This window comes from Orcinus orca, chromosome 6 (assembly GCF_937001465.1).
Source record: "Orcinus orca chromosome 6, mOrcOrc1.1, whole genome shotgun sequence".
Lineage (NCBI taxonomy): Eukaryota > Metazoa > Chordata > Mammalia > Artiodactyla > Delphinidae > Orcinus > Orcinus orca.
In genome coordinates, this window is record NC_064564.1 from 20,941,878 (window position 1) to 20,963,152 (window position 21,275).

At 43.1% G+C, this 21,275-nt stretch overlaps 1 protein-coding gene and 1 long non-coding RNA gene across 3 annotated transcripts in view; one reads left to right on the forward strand and one right to left on the reverse strand.

Moving 5' to 3' along the window:
- Positions 1 to 1,029: 1,029 nt before the first annotated feature.
- LOC117201629 (uncharacterized) lies at positions 1,030 to 5,132 on the forward strand. 2 transcript variants are annotated; one of them, XR_007478168.1, is made up of 2 exons: positions 1,030 to 1,150; positions 1,835 to 5,132. It is a non-coding gene; the product is annotated as an uncharacterized LOC117201629 (long non-coding RNA). The 2 variants fall into 2 exon arrangements; XR_004483666.2 differs by lacking the exon at positions 1,030 to 1,150 and adding an exon at positions 1,161 to 1,305.
- XPO7 (exportin 7) overlaps positions 4,710 to 21,275 on the reverse strand; it is a 39,353-nt gene continuing 22,787 nt past the window's right edge. The window contains exons 16-28 of the mRNA XM_049711565.1: positions 20,487 to 20,570; positions 19,502 to 19,562; positions 18,981 to 19,089; positions 17,899 to 18,005; positions 15,531 to 15,619; positions 14,685 to 14,792; positions 12,410 to 12,492; positions 12,022 to 12,236; positions 11,653 to 11,791; positions 9,651 to 9,811; positions 8,224 to 8,322; positions 7,559 to 7,686; positions 4,710 to 6,321 (exon numbers count right to left, since the gene is read on the reverse strand). Of these exons, the coding sequence (XP_049567522.1) occupies positions 6,228 to 6,321; positions 7,559 to 7,686; positions 8,224 to 8,322; positions 9,651 to 9,811; positions 11,653 to 11,791; positions 12,022 to 12,236; positions 12,410 to 12,492; positions 14,685 to 14,792; positions 15,531 to 15,619; positions 17,899 to 18,005; positions 18,981 to 19,089; positions 19,502 to 19,562; positions 20,487 to 20,570 (1,477 nt within the window). The 3' untranslated portion in view covers positions 4,710 to 6,227. The remainder of the gene's footprint in view (positions 6,322 to 7,558; positions 7,687 to 8,223; positions 8,323 to 9,650; positions 9,812 to 11,652; positions 11,792 to 12,021; positions 12,237 to 12,409; positions 12,493 to 14,684; positions 14,793 to 15,530; positions 15,620 to 17,898; positions 18,006 to 18,980; positions 19,090 to 19,501; positions 19,563 to 20,486; positions 20,571 to 21,275) is intronic.

Consider the following 21,275-nt stretch of genomic DNA (forward strand, 5'->3'; position numbering starts at 1 on the left):
GCTGAGAATTTTTTTTTATTATGAATGAGTATTGAATTTTGCCATATGCTTTTTATCTATCGAGAGGACCAGCTTTTTTGCCTTTGTTTATATGAATTAGTTACTGATTTTTTGAATGTTTTAAACCAACCTGGCATTTCTAGGACCAATCCCACTTGGTCACGATGTATTATGCTTTTTTATATATTCCTGGATTTGATTTGTTTATATTTTGTTAAGTATTTTTGCATTCACGTTCATGAGGATATCAGCCTGAAGTTTTCTTTTTTCTTCTATAATGTCTTTGGTTTTGGTATGAGGGAGTGCTTGTTTCGTAAAATGATTGGGAGTGTTCCCTCTTCTATTTTCTGATTTTTTGTTGAATTCCAGGTGCTCTGCTTGCAAAAGCAGAAGCATATTACAATTGAATCATATTACAATCCACTTTCCTGTACTCTCCCAAAGTCCTGTTGATTCCACCCCTTGACCCCAGTATTTCCCAGCTCTCTCCACAGCCCTCGTCTTGGTTCAAATCTTTATTACTCACTAGTTGGTGAGTTAACAGATTGGTCACTAGGCTGCTTTCAAACTTAATGGCTTTTAGGATCAAATCCCAACCTCTTGTGCCCCACCCTTCATCCAGACACGTAGAGGACTGCACTCTCCCTCCAGTCATACTGTTTTTGCAGCTCCTAAAAAGGTACAAGATGTTTCATGCCTCAGGGTTTTTGCGCTGCTTGAGTGTTCTTCCCTGTCTTCTTCCGATTAGCTCGTTCCTGCGTTAACGCTCCTCTTGGTGGCTCCTCAGTTATCCCAGAGCAAACAGAGCGCGCAATGATCAACCTTTTCAGCTTGTTTGCCCACTCCACTAAGTTCTTCCCATCCAGGGATCAAGTCCTTGAACAGTGCCTCTGTGACTATCACCGTGGATACCCCCACCGGGCACACGGCCCAACTCTGGTCTTGCCCAAGAAGAACGCCCCGGCAACCAAAGAGGACACCAGCCTTAAGGAGTCATGACTGCGCCTGCGCACAGCGGCGGAAGTGGGGTGAGCGTCGACGCGGAGAGGACGCGCCTGGGGAGAGTGCGCAGGCGCGGCGGGGACGGAAGGAACGCCCCGAAACGCCTCCGGGGTGCGGAGGCTTGTTCGGAAGTTGTGCCGGGTTGGGGGTGAGTTCTTTCTCTTTCCTTCGCAGCGCGTGCGGCTGGTGTCAGAGGCTTCTGCTCTTTTCCGTTTGGTAGAGGCCTGTGGTAACGATGTGAATTTAACCCGCTCAACGCAGGCAGCCCAGGGCTCGCTCTGCAGGGGCTTCACCCAAATGAAGGTGCGGTTACTCTCCAACTCCCACTTCCCATCTTCTGCAGACTCTCCCACGCCCCAGATACACATCCTTTCACTCATTAAGATCTTTTCTGTGTGGCCCCGGCTCCTGAGGAGCACGTTTTGGTTGCTGGGACGAGGAGGGAGTGGGGTTAGCAATAACTCAGATAAACCCGTGAGACTTAGGGACAGTAGGGGGAGACTTCACAGAGGAAGTGGGACTCTACTTTGGGTTTGTAAAGGTGAGCAAAGGGCAAGAAAGTTTAGACCGAGAGGAGAGGGCCCTGCAGACGGGGTTAAAGGCACGAGGTAGGATGTGGAGGAAGATAAGGCAGCGGCCGCGGCCTAGTTGGGTGGAAGCGTTCTCCTGCACCCAGCTCCTCGGCTGGTAGTTTATGACTTGTTTGCTTTGTGACATGTCCCAGACCGCAAGGTGTTAAAGGGTCGGGAACTGGTTTCCTGGTAAATAGAAATGATAATGGCCTGTTATATACTTAAACTGAAAAGTGATTTCATTGCCACTAATTTTCCAGGTGAACTAATTCAGCCTTGAGGAGGCCTTACTCTCACTGCAGTGTCATCAGTCTTTAAGAGCTGAGGAGGTATGGTGTGGGTTCTGGCTTCGAAGGTACTGCTCTTACCTTTGCCCACCCTTTCACTACTATCAGACGCGGGAAGAGTGGCCCCTCCGAGCTTTACATAAGGCCAAATCCATTGTCCAGTTAATCAGTTTTTATCCTGGGTTTGGTTGTCCTCCAGACCTTGAATCCAGATATGCATGGACTTGATTAATTTGTTATCCAGTAGGGGTTAGGAGATTCCCCACTTGTCACTCTTCATTCTTTTGTAACCCAGTAATGGGATGGTTTGGGCCATACAGGTGATGCTGTTATGCTTAACATTTATTATGAGTTGTCTGTCTTCATGATTGTCAAGCAGAATTTAAAGTATAACTGTGTACGGTGCTTGTATAAGTATTGTTCACTACACTGTTTTGGAATCAGTTTGTACTGTTGGGGATCTTACACACAAGAGTGGCAATGAATTTGCCTTTTGCAAATGATGTTCTTTGCTTTTCTGTTTAGTTTCCTTTTCTGTTGCTGACCCTCAAAAAGATATTTGGCTTATAGTGGATGCAGATGAATGAACAGACGGCAGCAGTCAGGCAGCCCTGAGAACCACAAGGGTTTTCTGAGGAAGGAGGCATAATATTGCAAGCTTGATTTCATCCTCCATTCTGATCATTTGATGTCCCACTGTCTGGCAGCTGATTTGTTTAGTGACCCATTGATCTGAAATACACAAAAGTGGCTGACCAGTGAATTCCAGGGTATCTAAGAAACCCAAAGTAGATGTGATGGACCCAGGAGACATGCTACGGAGGCAAGAATCCTCTTAGACGTTATTTACCACCTAATCGGTTGTTGTATTAATTATGGCTGGTGAGTACATTTTTATCCTTTCAAGTTTACTTTAAAAATATTTAAAGAACTAGGACTTTAAAATAGTTACAGTCATTTACATTTTCCCAGGCCCTGTTAATCAGTTACGGCTTTTGCAGTTTCCCTGTAATTATCTTTGCTTTCCTTTTCTGCTTTGGCACTTGGGTAGCTGCACATGGCAACTTAACGTTTGTAGATCTAGCTGAAAATCTTGGGTGGCGGGAGGGTTGGCTGGTGGTAGATAGGATATAGAGAGGTGTTTGGGCTCTCTGGAGTTAATTCATCTTACCCCATGACTATGGATATTTTGAAAAGTGGTCTGTTTTTCAACTTGGTTGAAACTTCATAAGGTATTAGAATATTTTTCCACTTGGGGGGAAGAAAACAAGTTCTGAAGAATAAGTTTGTGTTTGCAGAATACAAAACTATTATTTCTTAGTAGGTTGTCATTTGTCATTAGAAAAATGATACTTGGCTGAAAGTCCTTGCTTCTTAAAATCTAAAAACCTAAAATTTCATCCTTCATCCTTTGTCTAATTTATACTTTCGTGGGAATAAATAACCCTATTCGTTGGCAGAGCCAGCAAACCAATATATACATACATACATAACACAGTTTAATAATCCTTAGTCAAGACTTTAGGTGTTTTGTCAGTGTACAGTTTGTGTCAGGAAACACTGTCAAAAGACACTTGACTTGATGCCCAGGATAGCCTAGACGGTAATAAACTCATGCTTCAACTGAATAAGACCTCCACAAGATGTCTTGAGGAAACCAAGGTTTAAAGATAACTGGCCTGCACATTTACTAGGTTGAGTCACGTGAAATTGCTGATAACTGATCAGAAAGAAAGGCTGTTTTCTGGGTCACCCTCTTATAACTGTCAATTAAGAAAGGAGCAGCTTCACTGTTTAAAAAGTTTGATGTGGTTGGGGAAGATTTTCCCCATGGCAGTTAGTCATGACTGGACTGTGCTTAGGGCTGCACTGAGGAGACACCAGCTCTGGTGAGTTTCTTCTGAAATTGTTTTTGTGGAAGGAAAGGGAGGGGTATGGGGTTTTGCTGGTCAATCAGCAGCTCAGGATAGTTGGGGGAGACGGTTTCTTCTTCAAGTACCTGTGAGAAAGTTATTTTTTTGTCTTATTTACTGCAGAATTAGAATTCCAGGTCACTGGAACATGTGACTGGTGTGTTCTACATATTAATGCAGCCTGACCATTTTCTATTTGGTTTAGAGACAGACTTGGCTAAGATGAATCAATTCTATTTGCCTTCCAGCTATTAGAATACATTTTTTTTGGGGGGGGGGCTGTGAAATAACTTTGGGCCAGAGACCGAAACAGCAGACAAAGGTAGCAGTATGTCTAGTGGACAAGAGTGGCTCTCTAGAGTCTGTGATTTTTGAATACAACTCTGCATTAAGGTACAGGTAGGTATCGCAGAACCTTAATACTTTTCAATGTTCCTGGCAACTGAATTCTTTAACACCTAGGCACTACATAGCATGGGGGATGAGGAACAGTCCCTGTTCCTGGTAGTGTTCTTCATTTGACAGTTCTGGCTCATGAGGTCTGCCAAGTATTTTGGGGGATAAGACTTATCCTTGAACTTGTCGGGGTCTAATGAGTGAAACCCAGCCCACATTAAGGAGCATATGTCAGAACATTAACTAAACTGGGATTTCTGCAATTATTCTTTCTTGGTTACCACCTGGAAGCTCGTAAGTGGCTTCACTTTTATAACTGTGGACCCAGCACATTTTTTATATACAGATATATATCAACTAAATGAATCCTATTTTTAAATGACATTGAGTCAGACTTAGTCCAATGAGAAGCTAATTTCACAAGGTTGAGGGATGCCTGTCACCCACTGGCTTTTAGGAATGCATGTTCCAAACATCTTCATGAGTTCAGAGTGAGACATGTCCCTGCAGACACACTAGACTTGATTGCTGAAACCAGGTCAGTAGAAACCATTGAAGTTTATTGGCGGTCACAATGCTTACACTGTATGCAGCAAACACCCTTACAAGTCTATCCGCAACCTGATCACGCAAGAAAGGATTCACCACACAGTCGCCAGAGGAGAAGGAAAAAAAAATTAACAGGCTTGTTTCTGGGGGTAGAGGAGAGAAATAAAAAAAAAACCTAATTGATGAGTGTCCCATGGGCAAGAGCTGAACTAGAGATGCGTACAACTAGCAGCAACAATTGTGGAAAAAGTACAAGGCAAATAGCTTTCTCCATTAATTTTCCTCCGTAGGTTAATTTTTTTTAATATTCAAAACATTTATTATGGTTTTCATTTTATAAAAATGTATATTTTTAAAGGGGTGGGAGAATGTTAAATACTTCATGCTAGGTAGGCCTTGTTATTAAGAACCCCTCCGCTGTAGTAACTTCCTCCAGTTCATACATTCACGAGTGCAGGGTACATATATAAATATCCACACGCACACATCCACACACACTGCCTCGAGGGCTGGGGAAGACTAAACGTTATTGGCCACACACGACTGGGCCTCTGGTGGACTCATCCAGATTGCTCAACAGGAGAGCAACTGGCTTAATTCCTTCTCTCTGGTCTCCACTTGTACAGAGACCGAGAACCCTAAATCATAGAGTTACATCTGGCTTTTAAAAGCAAGAGGCATATGTCTGAGGATGGGGATAAGCAAAGTGGGAAAGAGGATGAAGCTAAGAACACCAAACACTTTTAGCTGGAGTTGTCTGTCACCGCAAGAGGCCAAGGGACCTAGGGCAGCATCTAGGTTGAAGGGGGAGGGATGGTGCTCCGCATGGCTTAGAGTTCCTAATAACAAGGGTGATACAGTAACAGGAAGTGATAATTTGGGGGGCAAGGAAAGGGTAATAAGAAAAAATATACATTTGGAATTTTTACTTTTTTTTTTCTTTTTTTTCTTTTTTGCCTCTCTACACTGTGTCACTAAATATATCTCTGCACGTTCACACATCCTCGTCCAGTAAAGCTTCAGGCCACCAGAATACACATTTTTTCCTCACTCGCATACATAACCCCTCACATCAGCATTGGTGCACTAGACTCTGTAAAAATTTTTCAGTCACACTTTGTTTTTAAACTTGAGTCAATATAAACCTTGTTCAAAATGTTATGAAAAAATGTACATGTTTATACAAGGCAGGTTGTGACAGGACACTGGGGTTCTTTCCCCGTGGGCGGCCCCAGGAGGAGGGGGCTGGAGTCTCACACATTTGTGTCTCTATCTCCTCCCACCACCCTTCCCACCCAATCCCCCAGGAACCAGCAGCGCCCTGCCCCCCCTAGTGAGTGCACTCACACCCCTATTCCCTGGGGAAGAAGCTAGTTGACCTTTGCCATTTTCCCCACACCCCTGGAAGAGGGGGCCGGGATCAGCCAGGCCCTCTCCATTGTAATTGTTCGCCCCTCTGGGCCAGACCAAAGGGACGCTGCTCTGTACAGGTAGAGTCCAAGGAGGTGTCAGCTCATCATATCATTGCTATTCACGCCGTAAGTGGAATTCTTCATCGAGTCGTTGACTTCTCGACGGAATGCTGACAGATTCTGGGTGAACCTACAGAGAGGATGCATGTAGGTTGGGGGAGCAGGGTGGAAGGGAAAGATCTTTGCCTAAAATGTTTCTAGCAGACAAGTGGCTACTGAGAGGCAGAACGTATGAATCGGTTGTTTCTAAGGTCAGTTAATCTCAGTCTTAAGACTTTAAGGGAAAGTTTGGGCTAGTTTTGCACCCCTTTCTACCTGACAACTTCACGGCAGGCCTCGAGATCTGGTCAAATCTGGGGCTCTGAGGATCACCTTGGGTTCATGGCAGCACAAAAGGAATCTCACTGACAGAGACGGGAAGTAACCCTCACGAAGTGAGAGCTGGGAGAGGATGAAGCTGTCTCATTTCTTAATGCCAAGAGACCTGTGCTGTCCAGTATGGCAGCCATTAGCCACACGTGGCTGTAGACCACCTGAACTGTGCTCAGGGCAACTGAGGAACTGAATCCAATTAAAAGAAATTTAAAATTCAGTTCCCCAATCGCACCTTAATTAAAATGCCATATTTTAAATTAATTAAAATTAAAGAAAATTTAAAAATCAGTTTAGAAAAACCTGACGTTCAATTCAGTTATTGGACAACTTCTAAGAATGTCTGGAACAACTTGAGTATGGGAATCTAATTGCAACTGTAAGTTTTATGAAATCTAAATACAAATCAAGTATTTCCGATGAAAATGTAGCATATGGGGCTTCCCTGGTGGTGCAGTGGTTGAGAGTCCGCCTGCCGATGGAAGGGACGCAGGTTCGTGCCCCGGTCCGGGAAGATCCCACATGCCGCGGAGCGGCTAGGCCCATGAGCCATGGCCGCTGAGCCTGCGCGTCCAGAGCCTGTGCTCCGCAATGGGAGAGGCCACAACAGTGAGAGGCCCGCGTACCACAAAAAAAAAAAAAAAAGGTAGCATATGAATTGAGATGCCCTGTTAAATGTAAAATACACAGGATCTTGAAGACTTAGTACAACAAAAAGAATCTTAAAATTCTCAATTTAAAAATATTGATTACACATGGACACATTATTTTGGATACATGGGTTAAATAAAATATATTAAAATGAATGTTGTCTGTTTCTTTTTACCCTTTTTAGTTGTGGCAACTAGAAAATTTAAAATTACTTTGTGGCTTGCTTTTCTATTGGGCAGCACTGCTTTAGACGGCCTCTAAAAGACTTTTAAGGAGTCTCTCATTTCAATGATTTGAAAAGTAACACTTGCCTAGGGTTTCTTGCCAGAGCCTTCTACACTCACCTGTCTCTGTTTTTCGTTAGAAGATTTCGCTCAATGCCTTCCATCAGGTTTTCGAAACACAGATGCATAGCCTGCTGCTTCTCTGGTGGCTGGCTGTTCACGATACTGTTCCTTAGGTCAGAAAAATACTGTAGGGCAAAGTGGGGGGGGGCAGTAAGGAGAGAAGATGGGGAAAGGCTGACTAGCCCTCCATCATCTGCAGAGTGGAAGGAGTGTTCTCCTCCAAGAAATGGAATATCTATTAAAATTGGATACTTGGTTTTTCTTAAAGTTCAAGCAAGCACCTGTAGGATAATATATCTTTATCTTACTTAAAAATCTAGAATTTTAAATTTGTAAATGCTGTGAGGGTCATCTGATCCAGATTCTTCTTTTATAGGAACCTCTAGACTTATTTATGTCTGTTTATGGCAGAGCTGGAACTAGAACTTAGGCCTTAGGTGCTCTGATCTCTAGGTATCTTCTCTCCTTGTCACACTTCCTCATCCTTTCCCTTTTGTCTGAACTGCCACAGGTGCTGACTTCTAACCGTTAAGTGATTATATGCCTTTCAGAGCATGAATAGGACATGCTCAGAGAATGGGCCACTTTCCCTCTTTCACCACCGTAGGGTGTTGCTGTAAGTGTTTCTCAGTGCCCTGGACACCAGGGAGCTGTTCTCTTACCTTTTCATTAAGTAGTATCAAGCCGAGTAGGGGTCGGGACATAGACCACTGGTTCCTACAGTCTTCGAAGATGATGATGTTCAGCACCGTTGACAGCATCTGGAAATGGAGAATCTGAGGCAGTGACCTAGTGTGTGGCTACTCAAGATAGAATTACAGATTCCAAACAGGTGTTTATTAGGTTGAAGGTCTTTTCTATCTAGAGTAAACCAGACGAATATTTCATGAAGCTTCATTTAAATCTTCTATTACAAGGTAAGTTTTGTTTCTAAGATACTTCCTTTCTTGTTCTTTAAATTGGTTTGAAAATTCAATTAAAAATGGGCCTTTCCAGTTAACCTAGAGTTTTGTGGGTAATGGGATGGGTCAAGTAAATGATTATAATAGGCAAAATCACCTTGCACTATAGCTCCCAGGATCTTTTCTCAGAAGAGAGAGCTTTATAACATGTTGGGGATGTTCACTACTCCTTTAGAGAACAACGTAGACAAAGATGAGATTGGTTAAAATATTGGCTAAAAGTCTACTTCCGTTGATTCTTTTTCCTTATGTATTTTTATCTGGTATATTCCTGCAAATCTTATTTTTGAAAAGATGTTGCATACAAATAAAATTATGGTAAGCATATGGTTTGATCTCCACATGGTCAGTTATCTCTTTTTGTCCTGCACTTTTTTTTTTTGCAGTACGCGGGCCTCTCACTGTTGTGGCCTCTCCCGTTGCGGAGCACAGGCTCCGGACGCGCAGGCTCAGCGGCCATGGCTCACGGGCCCAGCCGCTCTGCGGCATGTGGGATCTTCCCGGACCGGGGCACGAACCCGTGTCCCCTGCATCAGCAGGCGGACTCTCAAACACTGCGCCACCAGGGAAGCCCCTCTTTTTTTTTTTTTTAAATTGAAAGCAAAGGTGGTACAATCTATTTTTGGCTGCGCCATGAGGACTGCGGGGATCTTAGTTCCCCAACCAGGGAACGAGCCCACACCCTTGGCAGTTAAAGCTTGGACTCCTAACCACTGGACCGCCAGGAAATTCCCTGTCCTGCACTCTTGTTTCTGTTTTGCAAGTGGCAGTACAAGTTTTACAGCTGGATACTGCTAACTCATGCTCCATTTACAGCAATGGATGAGCAAAGTCACTGTCACGGAAGGAGGATAGTGCTCATGGGACAGGCCCAAGGCATGGGGGTTATTGTGACACTCGGAGAACAATTCAGAATTTCATTTTTTCAGATTTTCTATATCCATATCCAGTGATTACTCAGGTAACTGAAAATCCACTGCAATTTTAAGGTGTAAAATTCACCTTGGCAGCATTAACCAGGTGAGATGTTAGTCAGACTCTTCATCTTGCCTGGCCTCTCCTCTCTCACAGAGAGCTTCTCCCACCGTGGGACACCCACACTGCCTCCTAGCCCTCATACTCCTTACCTGCTGGATCATCTCTGGATGCTGCTGCATGATATGCAGAAAGCGGTCACTCTCCTGGTTCAGGGGCGTTGTCCTCTTCTTGGTGCTACGTGAAAGCTGCTTGAAGAGGTATGTCACAATGTGGTCCAGGCAGGAGCAGCAGCCTGTGCATACCATGGTGTCTGGAAGAAAGGGGGGAGGGGTGGAATAGAGCAGGGATACTAAGCTGGTCATGGTGACTCAGGTGAACATAAGTTGCCCTTAGCTGAGATCCCACAGAGGTCCCCAGTCAGACTGGGAACTGTGGTCAGTGCAGCCAAGACCACGGCTTGGGATGCTGCCTGTTAACCTCTCACCCTCATCATACAGCAAGGTCCAATTCTAAGTTTGAAAATGAGCCTGTCATAATAGAGAACAGTATAAACAATATTGAAATTATTGACTCAATATGATGTGGATTTATGTCTTATGCTTCATAAAAAATATCAAATAGCTTACAATATAGCAAGTATTTTTATTGTGCCAGACATTGTGCCAAGGACTTTACAGGTTATCATCTCTATTTCATCCTCTTGAGAACTCCAGGAGGTAGGTGTTCCATTTTACCAATGAGTAAACTGAAGTTTGGAGAGGTTATGTGACTTGCCTCCAGGTCACACTGCTAGTCACTGGAAGAACTGTGATTAGAATCCAAGTCTGAAGTGTGAGCCTATATTCTGAGCTACCTGGGTGACTGTCACTAAACTAATACAGCCTATCAACACCTACAGTTCGTTAGAGTGGGGCGCTGTAATATTTGTTTATCTATAGCATCTCCGGGGGAGTGTGTGGTGGGAAGCTGCAGACTTGTCTATTCATTTTATTAAGGGGACACTGCAGCACAGCCTGCAGACAGAGCTGACTAGGTGAGGCACAGGCCACAGGCCTAAAAGAGTAAAGCATGCTGCTTCCGTTCATGCAGAGGTCCCCCTATTTTCAAGAAGCTAAAAAACAGCCTTCCAAAGCAGGGTCTGATACCCCGGCTGGACTGTTCTAGATACGGCTACGCCCCCTGCTGGAGGTAAGTGCGTATCAAAGAAGTGGCCCAGAGCAGAGGTGTGGCTAACTCACCACAGCAGACAATCCAAAGTCATTCTGTGCATTGGCAATATTTTGTGATTATTTTGCAGTTGACTTAATCTTCCTATTTATGTTTTGCTCAGCCTAAGATAAAAATGTACTGTATTCTCTGAACACATACACACTGACTAAGACTGCTGGAATGCAGCGTGGTAACAAAATGGTTGACAAGAACCAGGTAGAACAGGATGAAAAAACTTATGGAGCTAGCTGTGTAAAACCTTCCACTGCCCTAAGGATAGAACCCAAACATACTGATATGGCTGAAGGGCAGCCTTTGTGATCTCCAGATTTGCCCCTGCTTCTCTCTCTCCCTCCGGCTTCACTTCATTCCCCCTCTTCTCTTCTGCACGAGTGTGCCAGCCATCTGGATTTCCTGGGGTTTTTTTTGCCAACAGGTGCTAGTACTTGCGGTTCCTGCTGCTAGGAAGCTTCTTCCTCCACTAATCTGATAAGGCCGGTTCACCTGTTAGGTTTACGCTTTGATGCCAACTCTTTCAGCCAGCCTTGCAGGACCCTACCTCCTCAAAGCCAGGAGTTTAGGTATTCTTCCCGAGCCCTCCCACAGCACTCCGTACTTACCCTACTGCTGTGTGTACACAGGTAAGGGTGGTAAACAGGCAGTTGTCTGTTTACATGTCTATTTCATCTACCAGATAAAAAACTCCTAAAGGACAGGACTGATTACTGTACCCTTAGTGCCAAGCACAGTGCCTGGTCCACAGGAGGGCATCACTAAGTATTTGCTGCCTGAGAACGTACCCATGAATTATACACTCTGTTGTTAGGATGCGCTCCCCAAAGCAGTAATCCTTTTGGATGCTGGGGCAAGACTCTCCTTCTGTTTAGCTAAGTGGTAAAAACCAACCAACCAGCTCACCCGCCCGCCCACCCAGGTGCTTACCAAGTGCAGTAAGTCCTTCAGAAATGGAAGAGAGAATATACATGATGACATGAGGTTCCAGGCTTGCAATAAAGTTCATGTGGTCCTGGGTCAGGACTTCCAGTAGTGAATAGTAAGACTGGCTGAGCTTGGGGTAATCCTGTGGGAGAAGGAGGACGAAAATCGGCTTAGCTGCTGTGTACCTCAGCATGTGTGGAGCAAGATCTTCAATAAAATAGCTTAGCTCCCTTCAGATGGGAAGACAGAAGACCTAGGTGGAGCCAGCTTCTAGTTCTTCAGAGAAACATTCAATCATGGTCTCAGCAGAAAAAAAAAAAAAGACTGACATGACGTAGGGCTCGGATCCTGTCAACGACGCTTAGGGCTTACCAGGAGGTCGCTGTGGGGAATAGAGAGAAGCAGCTTGATGAAGGTCTGTAGAGCATTGTCCAGGGCGTCATCCCCATAGAGACGGAAGACTCCAAAATTGACGTAACTCCCACTGAGAGCAGCCTTCAGCATGGAGAAGCAGATGGAGATGCCCTTGAGCTTCAGTGCATAGACCTGATCCTTCGGGACCTCTCCTAGTGTCAGGATGCGATTGCCTGAGTAGACAAGATATATATTTACTCAATCACGTGGTAACTGACAGTTCACATACTGCCTCAATCCTCTTGGCACCAGCTGGCGCTGTGACACGAGCGTATGAGACCCACACTGCAGAGGGGTGACTGAGCTGGGACTCACTTCCAGGGTTCTGCTCCTCTTAAGCACTTACCATACATTGTTATCATCTTGCTGGTTTCTCTGAAGAGTAAGATGCCATTGGGGGAAGAGACATCAAACTGGAGTCGCTGGGATCTGAGCAGAGAACACAGAGGAGACAAAGTCAGAGGTATGCTGCTGGAAGACTAGGCTACTTCAGGCTCTCCCCTGAGTACGTTAGGTGATACTTTTTGCACGGAGACATGCAGATTACTTATCCTAATGTGAAGTAACCAAGTTAGCCCAAGATAACCAGTGATGTAGCGTGTATCTTGAAGACCAACATACTAGATTCAAGTTCTGCTGCTCAAGCTGAAAACGTTTAAAAGAAACAAAGAAAATGAGGCAGTAGATAAAATTATTCTCTTAAAATTCTCAAGTTGCTTAAAGTTTAGCTTTTATCACAGTCACTTCTTGGTCGTACTAACTCACAGCCCTTCAGACTTTAATCTACATTCACCTCTACAGCTTCAGTAGCAACTGAAGGAGGGGTACGAGCATCGTGTCCACTTTAGAAGAGGAAAAGCTGTAAAGGAACTGAGAATGTTACAAGGGGAGTGAGGTCAGGAGGGCAGACGATGTCAACAACCTGAGTTTCGGGTTCCTGACTGTGCCCTAGACCAGAGCTCCTCCTCCTTGGTTTGTTCTCCTGCCTAATGAGCGTCACGGACCTCATGGCTGCTAAGGTCTCAAACCCAGAAGTCCTCTTGATTCTTTCTTCCTCCCCTCCCTACACAGAATCCATCAAGATCCAGCTCTACAATATGCCCTGAACCCACCCGTCTCCCGTGTGGTCCTTCTGCTTCCACTCCTGCCCCTGTAGTCTCATTCTCCACATGTAGCCAGAATAAGACCTTTAAATAATGTCAATGATACCATTTTAATTCCTGCTTAATATACTCCAGTAGCTTCCCGTGTAATGAGAGTACACGCCATTCTTCACTACTGCTGTACTAAGTCACCACACGATCTGTCTGACTCGTCGCCTACCTTGACCTCCCCTCCTTCACCAGGCTCCAGCCAGTGGCATTCTGCTGTCTCAAGTCCCAGCAAGTTCATCCCATCTTGGGACCTCTGCAGTTGTTTTCTGTTTAGAATGCTTTTCCCCCTTATCCTTGCAGGGATACCAGAATCTTTCTGCTCATTCATATTACCTTCTCTGAGAGGCCTTCTCTCCTTCCAATTCCCCTCTGTTTTATTACCTTATTTAACTTTTCATAGCATGTACCACTGTCTGAAATTATCTTCCACACTTTGTTTTTACTGTCATCCCCCCAGAATGCAACATCTAAGTGGGCAGAGGTTTTGTCTGGCACAATCGATATGAAAGTGCCTAAGTGGCAAAGAGCAGATGTTCTTAAATGTCTATTGTATAAATGAATAAGTCTTAACTATAAGCCTCATGGGAGGCTATAGCTTCTATGAATATTACCCACTTCTTCACTAAGACAGTTTTAAAAATTATTAATTCTCAGGGTGCCTTAAGAGGCAGATACAGACCTGAAATCCTAGTGAAGTCAAGGTGCTAGAGTTTTCTTTCCTTTCCATCCCTAAGTTGCTGGGCAAATCTAGAATGTGGTATTTTGGAAATCTTTCTCACTTTTAAGATAAATCTTTACCAATCCAGCTGTAATCTGCCTAACAAATCCCTTTCTGCAGAAAGAGTGTTGAGTGTTCTAACATGTCTGCATCCCTCTCAATAGTCTCTATGAAATGTGAACTATAGAATGTGATGGACGTGGCACCATCGCTAAATGTTAACTTTTATACATGTGGGCAGGGAAATCAGAATTTTGGTTGCCAAATTCACTTCTCTTAAGAGTGGCTATCTTGAGACTTTTTTTTTTTTTTTTTTGCGGTACGCGGGCCTCTCACTGTTGCGGCCTCTCCCGTTGCGGAGCACAGGCTCCGGACGCGCAGGCTCAGCGGCCATGGCTCACGGGCCCAGCCGCTCTGCGGCATGTGGGATCTTCCCGGACCGGGGCATGAACCCGTGTCCCCTGCATCAGCAGGCAGACTCTCAACCACTGCGCCACCAGGGAGGCCCCTTGAGACTCTTTTTAAAGTGACTTATTTCCTGCATGCAGCTATGGCATTGTGTGGTTGGGGACACCCTTCTTTCAAACAAATAAAAACATACACTATAATCTTTTAGAGGTTTTCAAATTTTGACAGCAGTGAATCTTAATATCTTCCACAATCTGCTGAAAACACTAGATAAAGCAAATTATCTTAGGGATCGCTCAGATAAAAGGGCAGCTGTACCCTTTGAAAATCTCCCTGCTTACCTATTATGAACCAATTCAGCCATTAGCTTGAGCACAGGTGTGGTACAGGCTGGATCATGGTACCATAGCTCAATTGCCCGCTGGAGAATTGGCATGTAGGATGGGTAGCTGTAAATGAAAAGCTAAGGAAGAATTCTGAATCCAGAAAGGTACAGAACTTACAATAATTTCTCAGCACTGGTCAAGCACAGTCTGCCAAATTATAGTTCTCTAATTTCCCGTCTCTTCCTTGCTAATCTTAAGAGTCTTTCTAACCAGAAGGTGCTAAAACGATGTGTGTCCTTTAACTTGTAATAGGCATCTAATGACACACTGTAATTTACATAATGCCTTTCTTCTGAGGAGCACAATGTATTTCATATTGTTCTGTCCTCTTACCACTTCTGTAATGTGACAGGGGAGCAGCTAGTTCCTTTACCTAACTATCCGAGAGACAGAGGCACTTAGATTTGAAGTGATTTGCTGAAGGTTATGAAGTTAGTAAGGTCAGACTTTCTAATTCCTAGTACAGCTGTCTTTTTCTAGTAGATTGTAATGTCTCTCTTTTCTAAGTGTAGCAAAATTCCCATGCAACAATTCCACAGGCATGTATATAACTGGGACCCAAAAGAGAAACTGAGAAGCCACCTCACTCATTTCCCAATCTCAGTGACCAAAGCAGGCGGCATCATATTATTGGACCACTGTGGAATGACAGCTTACAAGACATATGGCAGGCCTTCTGGGTAACTCTTCACCTTCTTTTGCCTCACAACTCCTTCCCCCCACCTTCCCTGATGACTTCATCACCCATTCACACTCCAGTCAAGGCTTGCTGTGGTACGCTCCTAGTTTGAGTTAGGATACATCCATTCAAACAGCATCATGAAGCTGGTCTTGGCATTGAAGGCGAAAGCTATCCCTCTCAGGTCTCTTACTAGGCCAACTAGAGTTCGCTGTAGTAGAAGGCAAAAATATGTTAAGATACAAGAAAAACCAAACCTGTAACCACCTGATGGGGATTTCACATATCTGTAATCAAATTCTTCCTCCCATCATTCAACAAATACTCCTTCCCAAATATTCTCAATCGATCTCTTCCATACTAGAATGGAATCTCTTCACTTGGAAAATTAATTTTGGAAGCTTTTTATTCCAAGAGAAAGGGATGGTTCCTGGCCCATCATGGCAAAAATAGAGGCTGATAAAATTTTAAGACATTAATGTGATAAATCATATGTAAAAAGGAGAAAAGCAAAAAAGCTTATTCAAGAAGAATAAGGGAAAAAAAAGGCAAAAAAGTACATACAAGAAGAGGGAGAAGAGGCATATTCCTAAAGGTCTGGTCCACATCTAATTACAAAGGTGCCAGTGCCACAGGAATGCAAATGTAGACTCCGCCAGAAGCAAGACAAGAGTCTACAGGTATCTGCCCTTTGGTTGGGGTGTCTGGAAATTAGACTGATGTGCCGGATCTTGGACCTATAAAAGTACTAATACTATACTTTTACAGAAAAAGAGTGAGACCCAATGAGGTCAAATAATTTGCCCATAGTTGTGCTGGCAGGTGGCAAGAGGGCCAGGATTAGGACTTACAACACCAAGACTCCAAATCCAGTGCTCTCTTTCTCAGCAGAACTTTTACTAGTGGGCTCTGAACAGCAATAAAAGCGCTTTCAAAAGCTAACAGTCGTCAGTAGGCACAGTTGGGTATTCTGACTCATTTATCAAAAATGTCTGCACTTCTGCTAACAGTCTGCTTTAAGCAAACAGTTCTATTCCTGAACAGATACCATAAGCTCAATTTTAAGTCTAAGACATGGGCAATCTAAAAGACTTGTTATATGAGGCACGACAGAGATATGGTGATGGTTGTAGTTCATGGCCAAGGTGGTTCTTTCATTAATTTTACTTGTTTTTTGATGGGGGAAAGGGCTGATATTCACTGATATCCCTCATTTATCCTTGACAGTGGTTGATACTCTATCCTGTTATTGATCTGTTCCACATTAACCTTAGCTTTGAATGGTACCCATCTCAGACCCCAGAACGCTGAAGTAAAGAGGAGCGAGTTGGGCAAATGGTGTTGCTCTCTGACTTCCCTGCTAATCTGGAGAAAGAAAACTAAGAGGCTTTCTAAAGATGAAAAAGGAGAATTTTAGAATGTCAGGTAAAGTCTGGCATTTTGGGGGGCAATACCCCTGAGCTATTTGGTGGGTCTAAAATTCAGTATCAGTATCATTATGAACACTGCAAAAAAGTCCTACAAATATTAATAGTCTAGTGTTTTCTGGTTTTGGTACAGAGATCTATAGGTAAAGAGAGCAGATGTGCATGAAGTAAAAAGATGAGGAAAGCAAAAAACCAAGAAATGACCATTCTGACAGCCAGAAATCAATAACTAAAGGTAACTTTAAAATTCCATTTGTATGGAAATTCACAAACCCTTCTAAATGACTCGTGGGTCAAAGAAGAAATCTTAATGGAAATTAGAAAATACAGAGAACTGAATGCTAATGGAAAATGTTACCTACCAAAACTTGTGGATTCTGGAGACCTGTTCCACAACAATATGAATATACTTAATGCTACTAAACCATTCACTTAAAAATGGCTAAGACAGTAAGTTTTATGCCAATTAAAAAAACCAAAACCAAAACCAAAAAGTACTTGTGGAATAATATACCTAGAGGGATATTTATAGTTTTAAATGATTACATTAGGAAAGAAGGGCTGAAAAGTTAAGAAGTTACAACCACAGAATAACACCAAGGAAAAAGTATGAAGATAAAGAGTAGAAATGAATGAAATACAAAACACAGATAAAATGGAGCTAAAACAAAGCAAAAAGTAACAAATCTCTGGCAAGACGTCTAGAAAAAAGAGAGAAAGCACTAATAAGCAGTATTGAAAATGAAAAGGGGGCATAACTAAATATACAACAGAGATTAAAAAGGCAATGAGAAAACATATAACTTGATGCTAATACATTTAAAAACTTAGATAAAAAATCCTAAGGGCTGTTTTAAGAACACACTTTAACATAAAAATAGAGTTTATAAACTTACACTGGTTCTTCTATTTCAAAATCCTTGGAGTCCAAGAGATTGAGTAAAAAGCTAAATTAGTGGAAAATTTATGGATAAGCACTATTTTCTGCAGTGCTACCCAATCAAGTCTCTCTCAGGGACTGCCCTCAACCAGAAGCTGATCAATCAGTGGGTGAAGGACTCACCTTTGCCTCTTGCTCGTTGAAACTATTAGTACTAAACATCTGGGCCACAGCCTCAAACGCTGCTGTGAGCGGCAGCATGAACTGCTCATACTGATCTTCATCCTCTCCTGCAAGGAAAACAAGCCGGGGTGTGACCCCAACAGAAAAAAATGCAAGGCTGTGTATGCATGGAAAATAAGATGGTATGACAGATGAGCAGACCCAAGGATAATTCAGAGGGGGTCCCTTGATAATCCCAATAGGTACTAGTAGCAATTTCAGAATAAAATGTATGTATAGAAATAATTTTTAAACTAGAAAAATCGTCACGGCAGAAATCATCTAGTCCGGGGATGCCCCAATTTTTTCAATACTGAGATTCAATATCGGAGATTCTGATGTGTACAACGTACTATGTTGCTTATGTTTCCTTAATTGAGAACTATAGTCAGTTGAGAAAGGACTGAGGCTGGGGTATGAGAACTAGATGAGACTTGAACTTCATTCAGGCGCTTGTGGAGAGGCCCTTCTTTTTATACCTTTCTTTTTGTTTTTTTAAGTAATCTTTCGTAAATATAGAAGGTTTTATAATGTAATTTTAGTAGGATTAAATTTAAATAGCTAAAAAATTATGATACTATTAAGCTTCAGTTTATAAGTTGAGCCCAAACTGCTAATATCACAACCAGAGCCAGAAAGGTGCTTAAGCTCTCCTGGTTCACATGTGCCAGTGAAGTGGGTACTGAGGAGTGCTGGCCGGCTCAGGTGGGTTGCACCTCAGTGTGGGAGGAGAGGATTATCTGGCTAACAAGATGCATTTAGGAATTCTCAATTCCCTTATTTTATAGATGAGAATTATGAATAGAATTTTAGAACCACTGCACATCAAATGAAAACTTCAGACTCATACTGTTTTTCTCTTCCAGTTACAGGGACCATGATAGCATGATCTGTTCTTGGTGAAATCAGACTGTCATTTCAGCTAGTTTTGTTACTGTTGAAACAACAAAAAAGACCTCCCCCACATCTAGTTTTCTAGCCTCAAGTGAAAATTTAGAACCATGCCAGATTACTTCATGAGCCTCTAGGACTTATTGCAGTACCTAAATCCACCATGAGGAGACGCCCAAGTGCTGTGTAGAAGGTAGTTCGACACCGCATGTCTGTCAGGTTGGACTGATTGTTAATACCCAAAAATGAAAAGTGCTCGCTCTATTGAAAAAAAGAAAACAAGTTAAAAAGATAAAAACATGGGTCAGAGGTAGAATGCAAGCCAGTAATTTCAGAATTACTGAGCCCTTTCAAGCTAATGGCTCTATTATCATTCCTTAAGGGTGTAAGGGGTATTAAAAATTTTTTTTAAAAACTATTGTTATTGTTACCTACAACTAACTTATCTCCATATGAGTAACAGTCGGTGACTTCACCATAACTCAGGTTATCTGGATCCCAAACAGCAGCTCTCATGACAGTAAGTGTAACCTGGCAGTGTGACAGGAGTCAGGGCACAGCCTTTGGCGGCAGCAGCGCCGAGGAGCTCAACTTAAACATCTCCCTTGTTTGCTGAGAGAGTGTGTGTGTGTGGCTGGAGAGCAGAACCAGGAAGAGGGGCTCAACCACTCACCGTGTGATTGTTCAGCATGAACTGTACCGCACTCAGCTTCACTAGTTTCCTTACACTACTGTATGTAAAGACAAAGGAAGAGGGTCAAGGAAAGTGTGATGCAAACTAAGAATCTTTAATGCAGGATGCGCACTTTCTAGGTTAGAGTACTATGAATTCCATACCCAGCTATCTTATTTTTCTTAACCATTTGAGTATGACACTGCCAAATGGGAAAAACAGGTGTTCTCTTTTAAGCAGAATTTAACTGATTAGTGAGAGAATACCCATACCAAAGTCCTATCTGTAAGAAAAGAGATAAAACTCAGCAGTTTCTGCCAAGAATCATGATATCCTAGAGTAGCTTTTCTCAATGGGGCTTCTAAGAGAGAATTAAGCCCTAAAGCCCACGTCAGGCATCCACTGTGTGGTGAATTAACCTCTCTCCTATGCATTTAGAATGAGACTAGCTATGTACGATCTTTGGGAGAACTGAGAAAAAAGTCACTCAGATCATTTTTATAGGGTTTACTTCTCTTGCAGACCCCTGGTTGTGAAAGGCTGTCTTAGAGCAATTCAACCTTTACAGCAGACTGAGTCCAAGTCAAGAGGAAGTGTAGTGGCTACTTTTATTGCAAAGTTTGTAATCAGGCAGCTCCTACCTATAAGCTGATAGAAAAATTCAGATGGACTTTGCTGCCACCTATGCTAAAACCTTGTTTACAAAGAGTGTGTACGTATCAGACAGACCTGTTGGGTATTCCTGGATCTTAGAGATAGACAGGAATAAATCTGTGGTAGACTATTAGCTTGTCGGTTGGCTCATTTTTTAGGGTCTGGAATTATTCCTGGATTCTGTTTGGGTATTGTCTTTGGCTCCTATGAGAATGGAAGATACTTAAGTACACATACAGCTAAATTAAAAGAGAAATGGAGGAGGCCACGATCTCTAAGACTGTGGCACTCCACAGTTCCTGTTTCGCCCAGAAGCCAGCTTAGAAAAGGATATCCAATGGAGAGGTCATTGAGAAGCTGTAGTGTCTTGGAGGTGATTGGTTCACAACGGCCCCAGTACTTCAGGTTGGTGATGCTGGAGGACAAAAAGAAAAAAAAAGCAGGAGACACTTTTGATACGCCTGGAATCCTTGAGAGTTGGGAGAAGAAGAAAATCATCCATCAAGAGTCACCACACATCTGCATCACCACTTCACAGACATCACAACCACAAAAAATGGGTATAAAATCTCCGTACTTACATTTGGTTGACTAGAAAAATTATCCTTCAGATAATCTTCACTACTTGGTTCCAAAGCTACACTGGCCCATACCCAGGCCCTTGGAATTCTGGGGCACTCCAGGGCTGATTTCTGCAGCAAGGGTAAGAGATTTCTGCGGCAGTGATAACATGCAGACGTATGCAATTCTGCACCTGCACCATCCACTGTCAGCTGCAGAATTCTAGTAGCCCTTGCTTCTGGGTTCTTGGCTGGCAGAGTCCTTTAGACCCCCTTTGCTTTTTTCATCTTAAATGATTAACCAGCTCATGGATACGAGTGTTTAGGATTGGGATGGTTGGAAGGAGGCAAAACGTCACATTGCACACAGCCCTGGGTAATATATTTATTTGGCTCCTAATGTGTGCTTTGATAAATTGAGCTCCTAAAAAGGGGGAAATGTAAACAAAGGGGCATAACTTAAAAAACAAACAAACAAACAAACAAAAAACAAAAAAGGGCCAATCAGGAGCTCCAACTTCGATGACAATCCAAACAATAGCACTAGATTTTGGAGATTC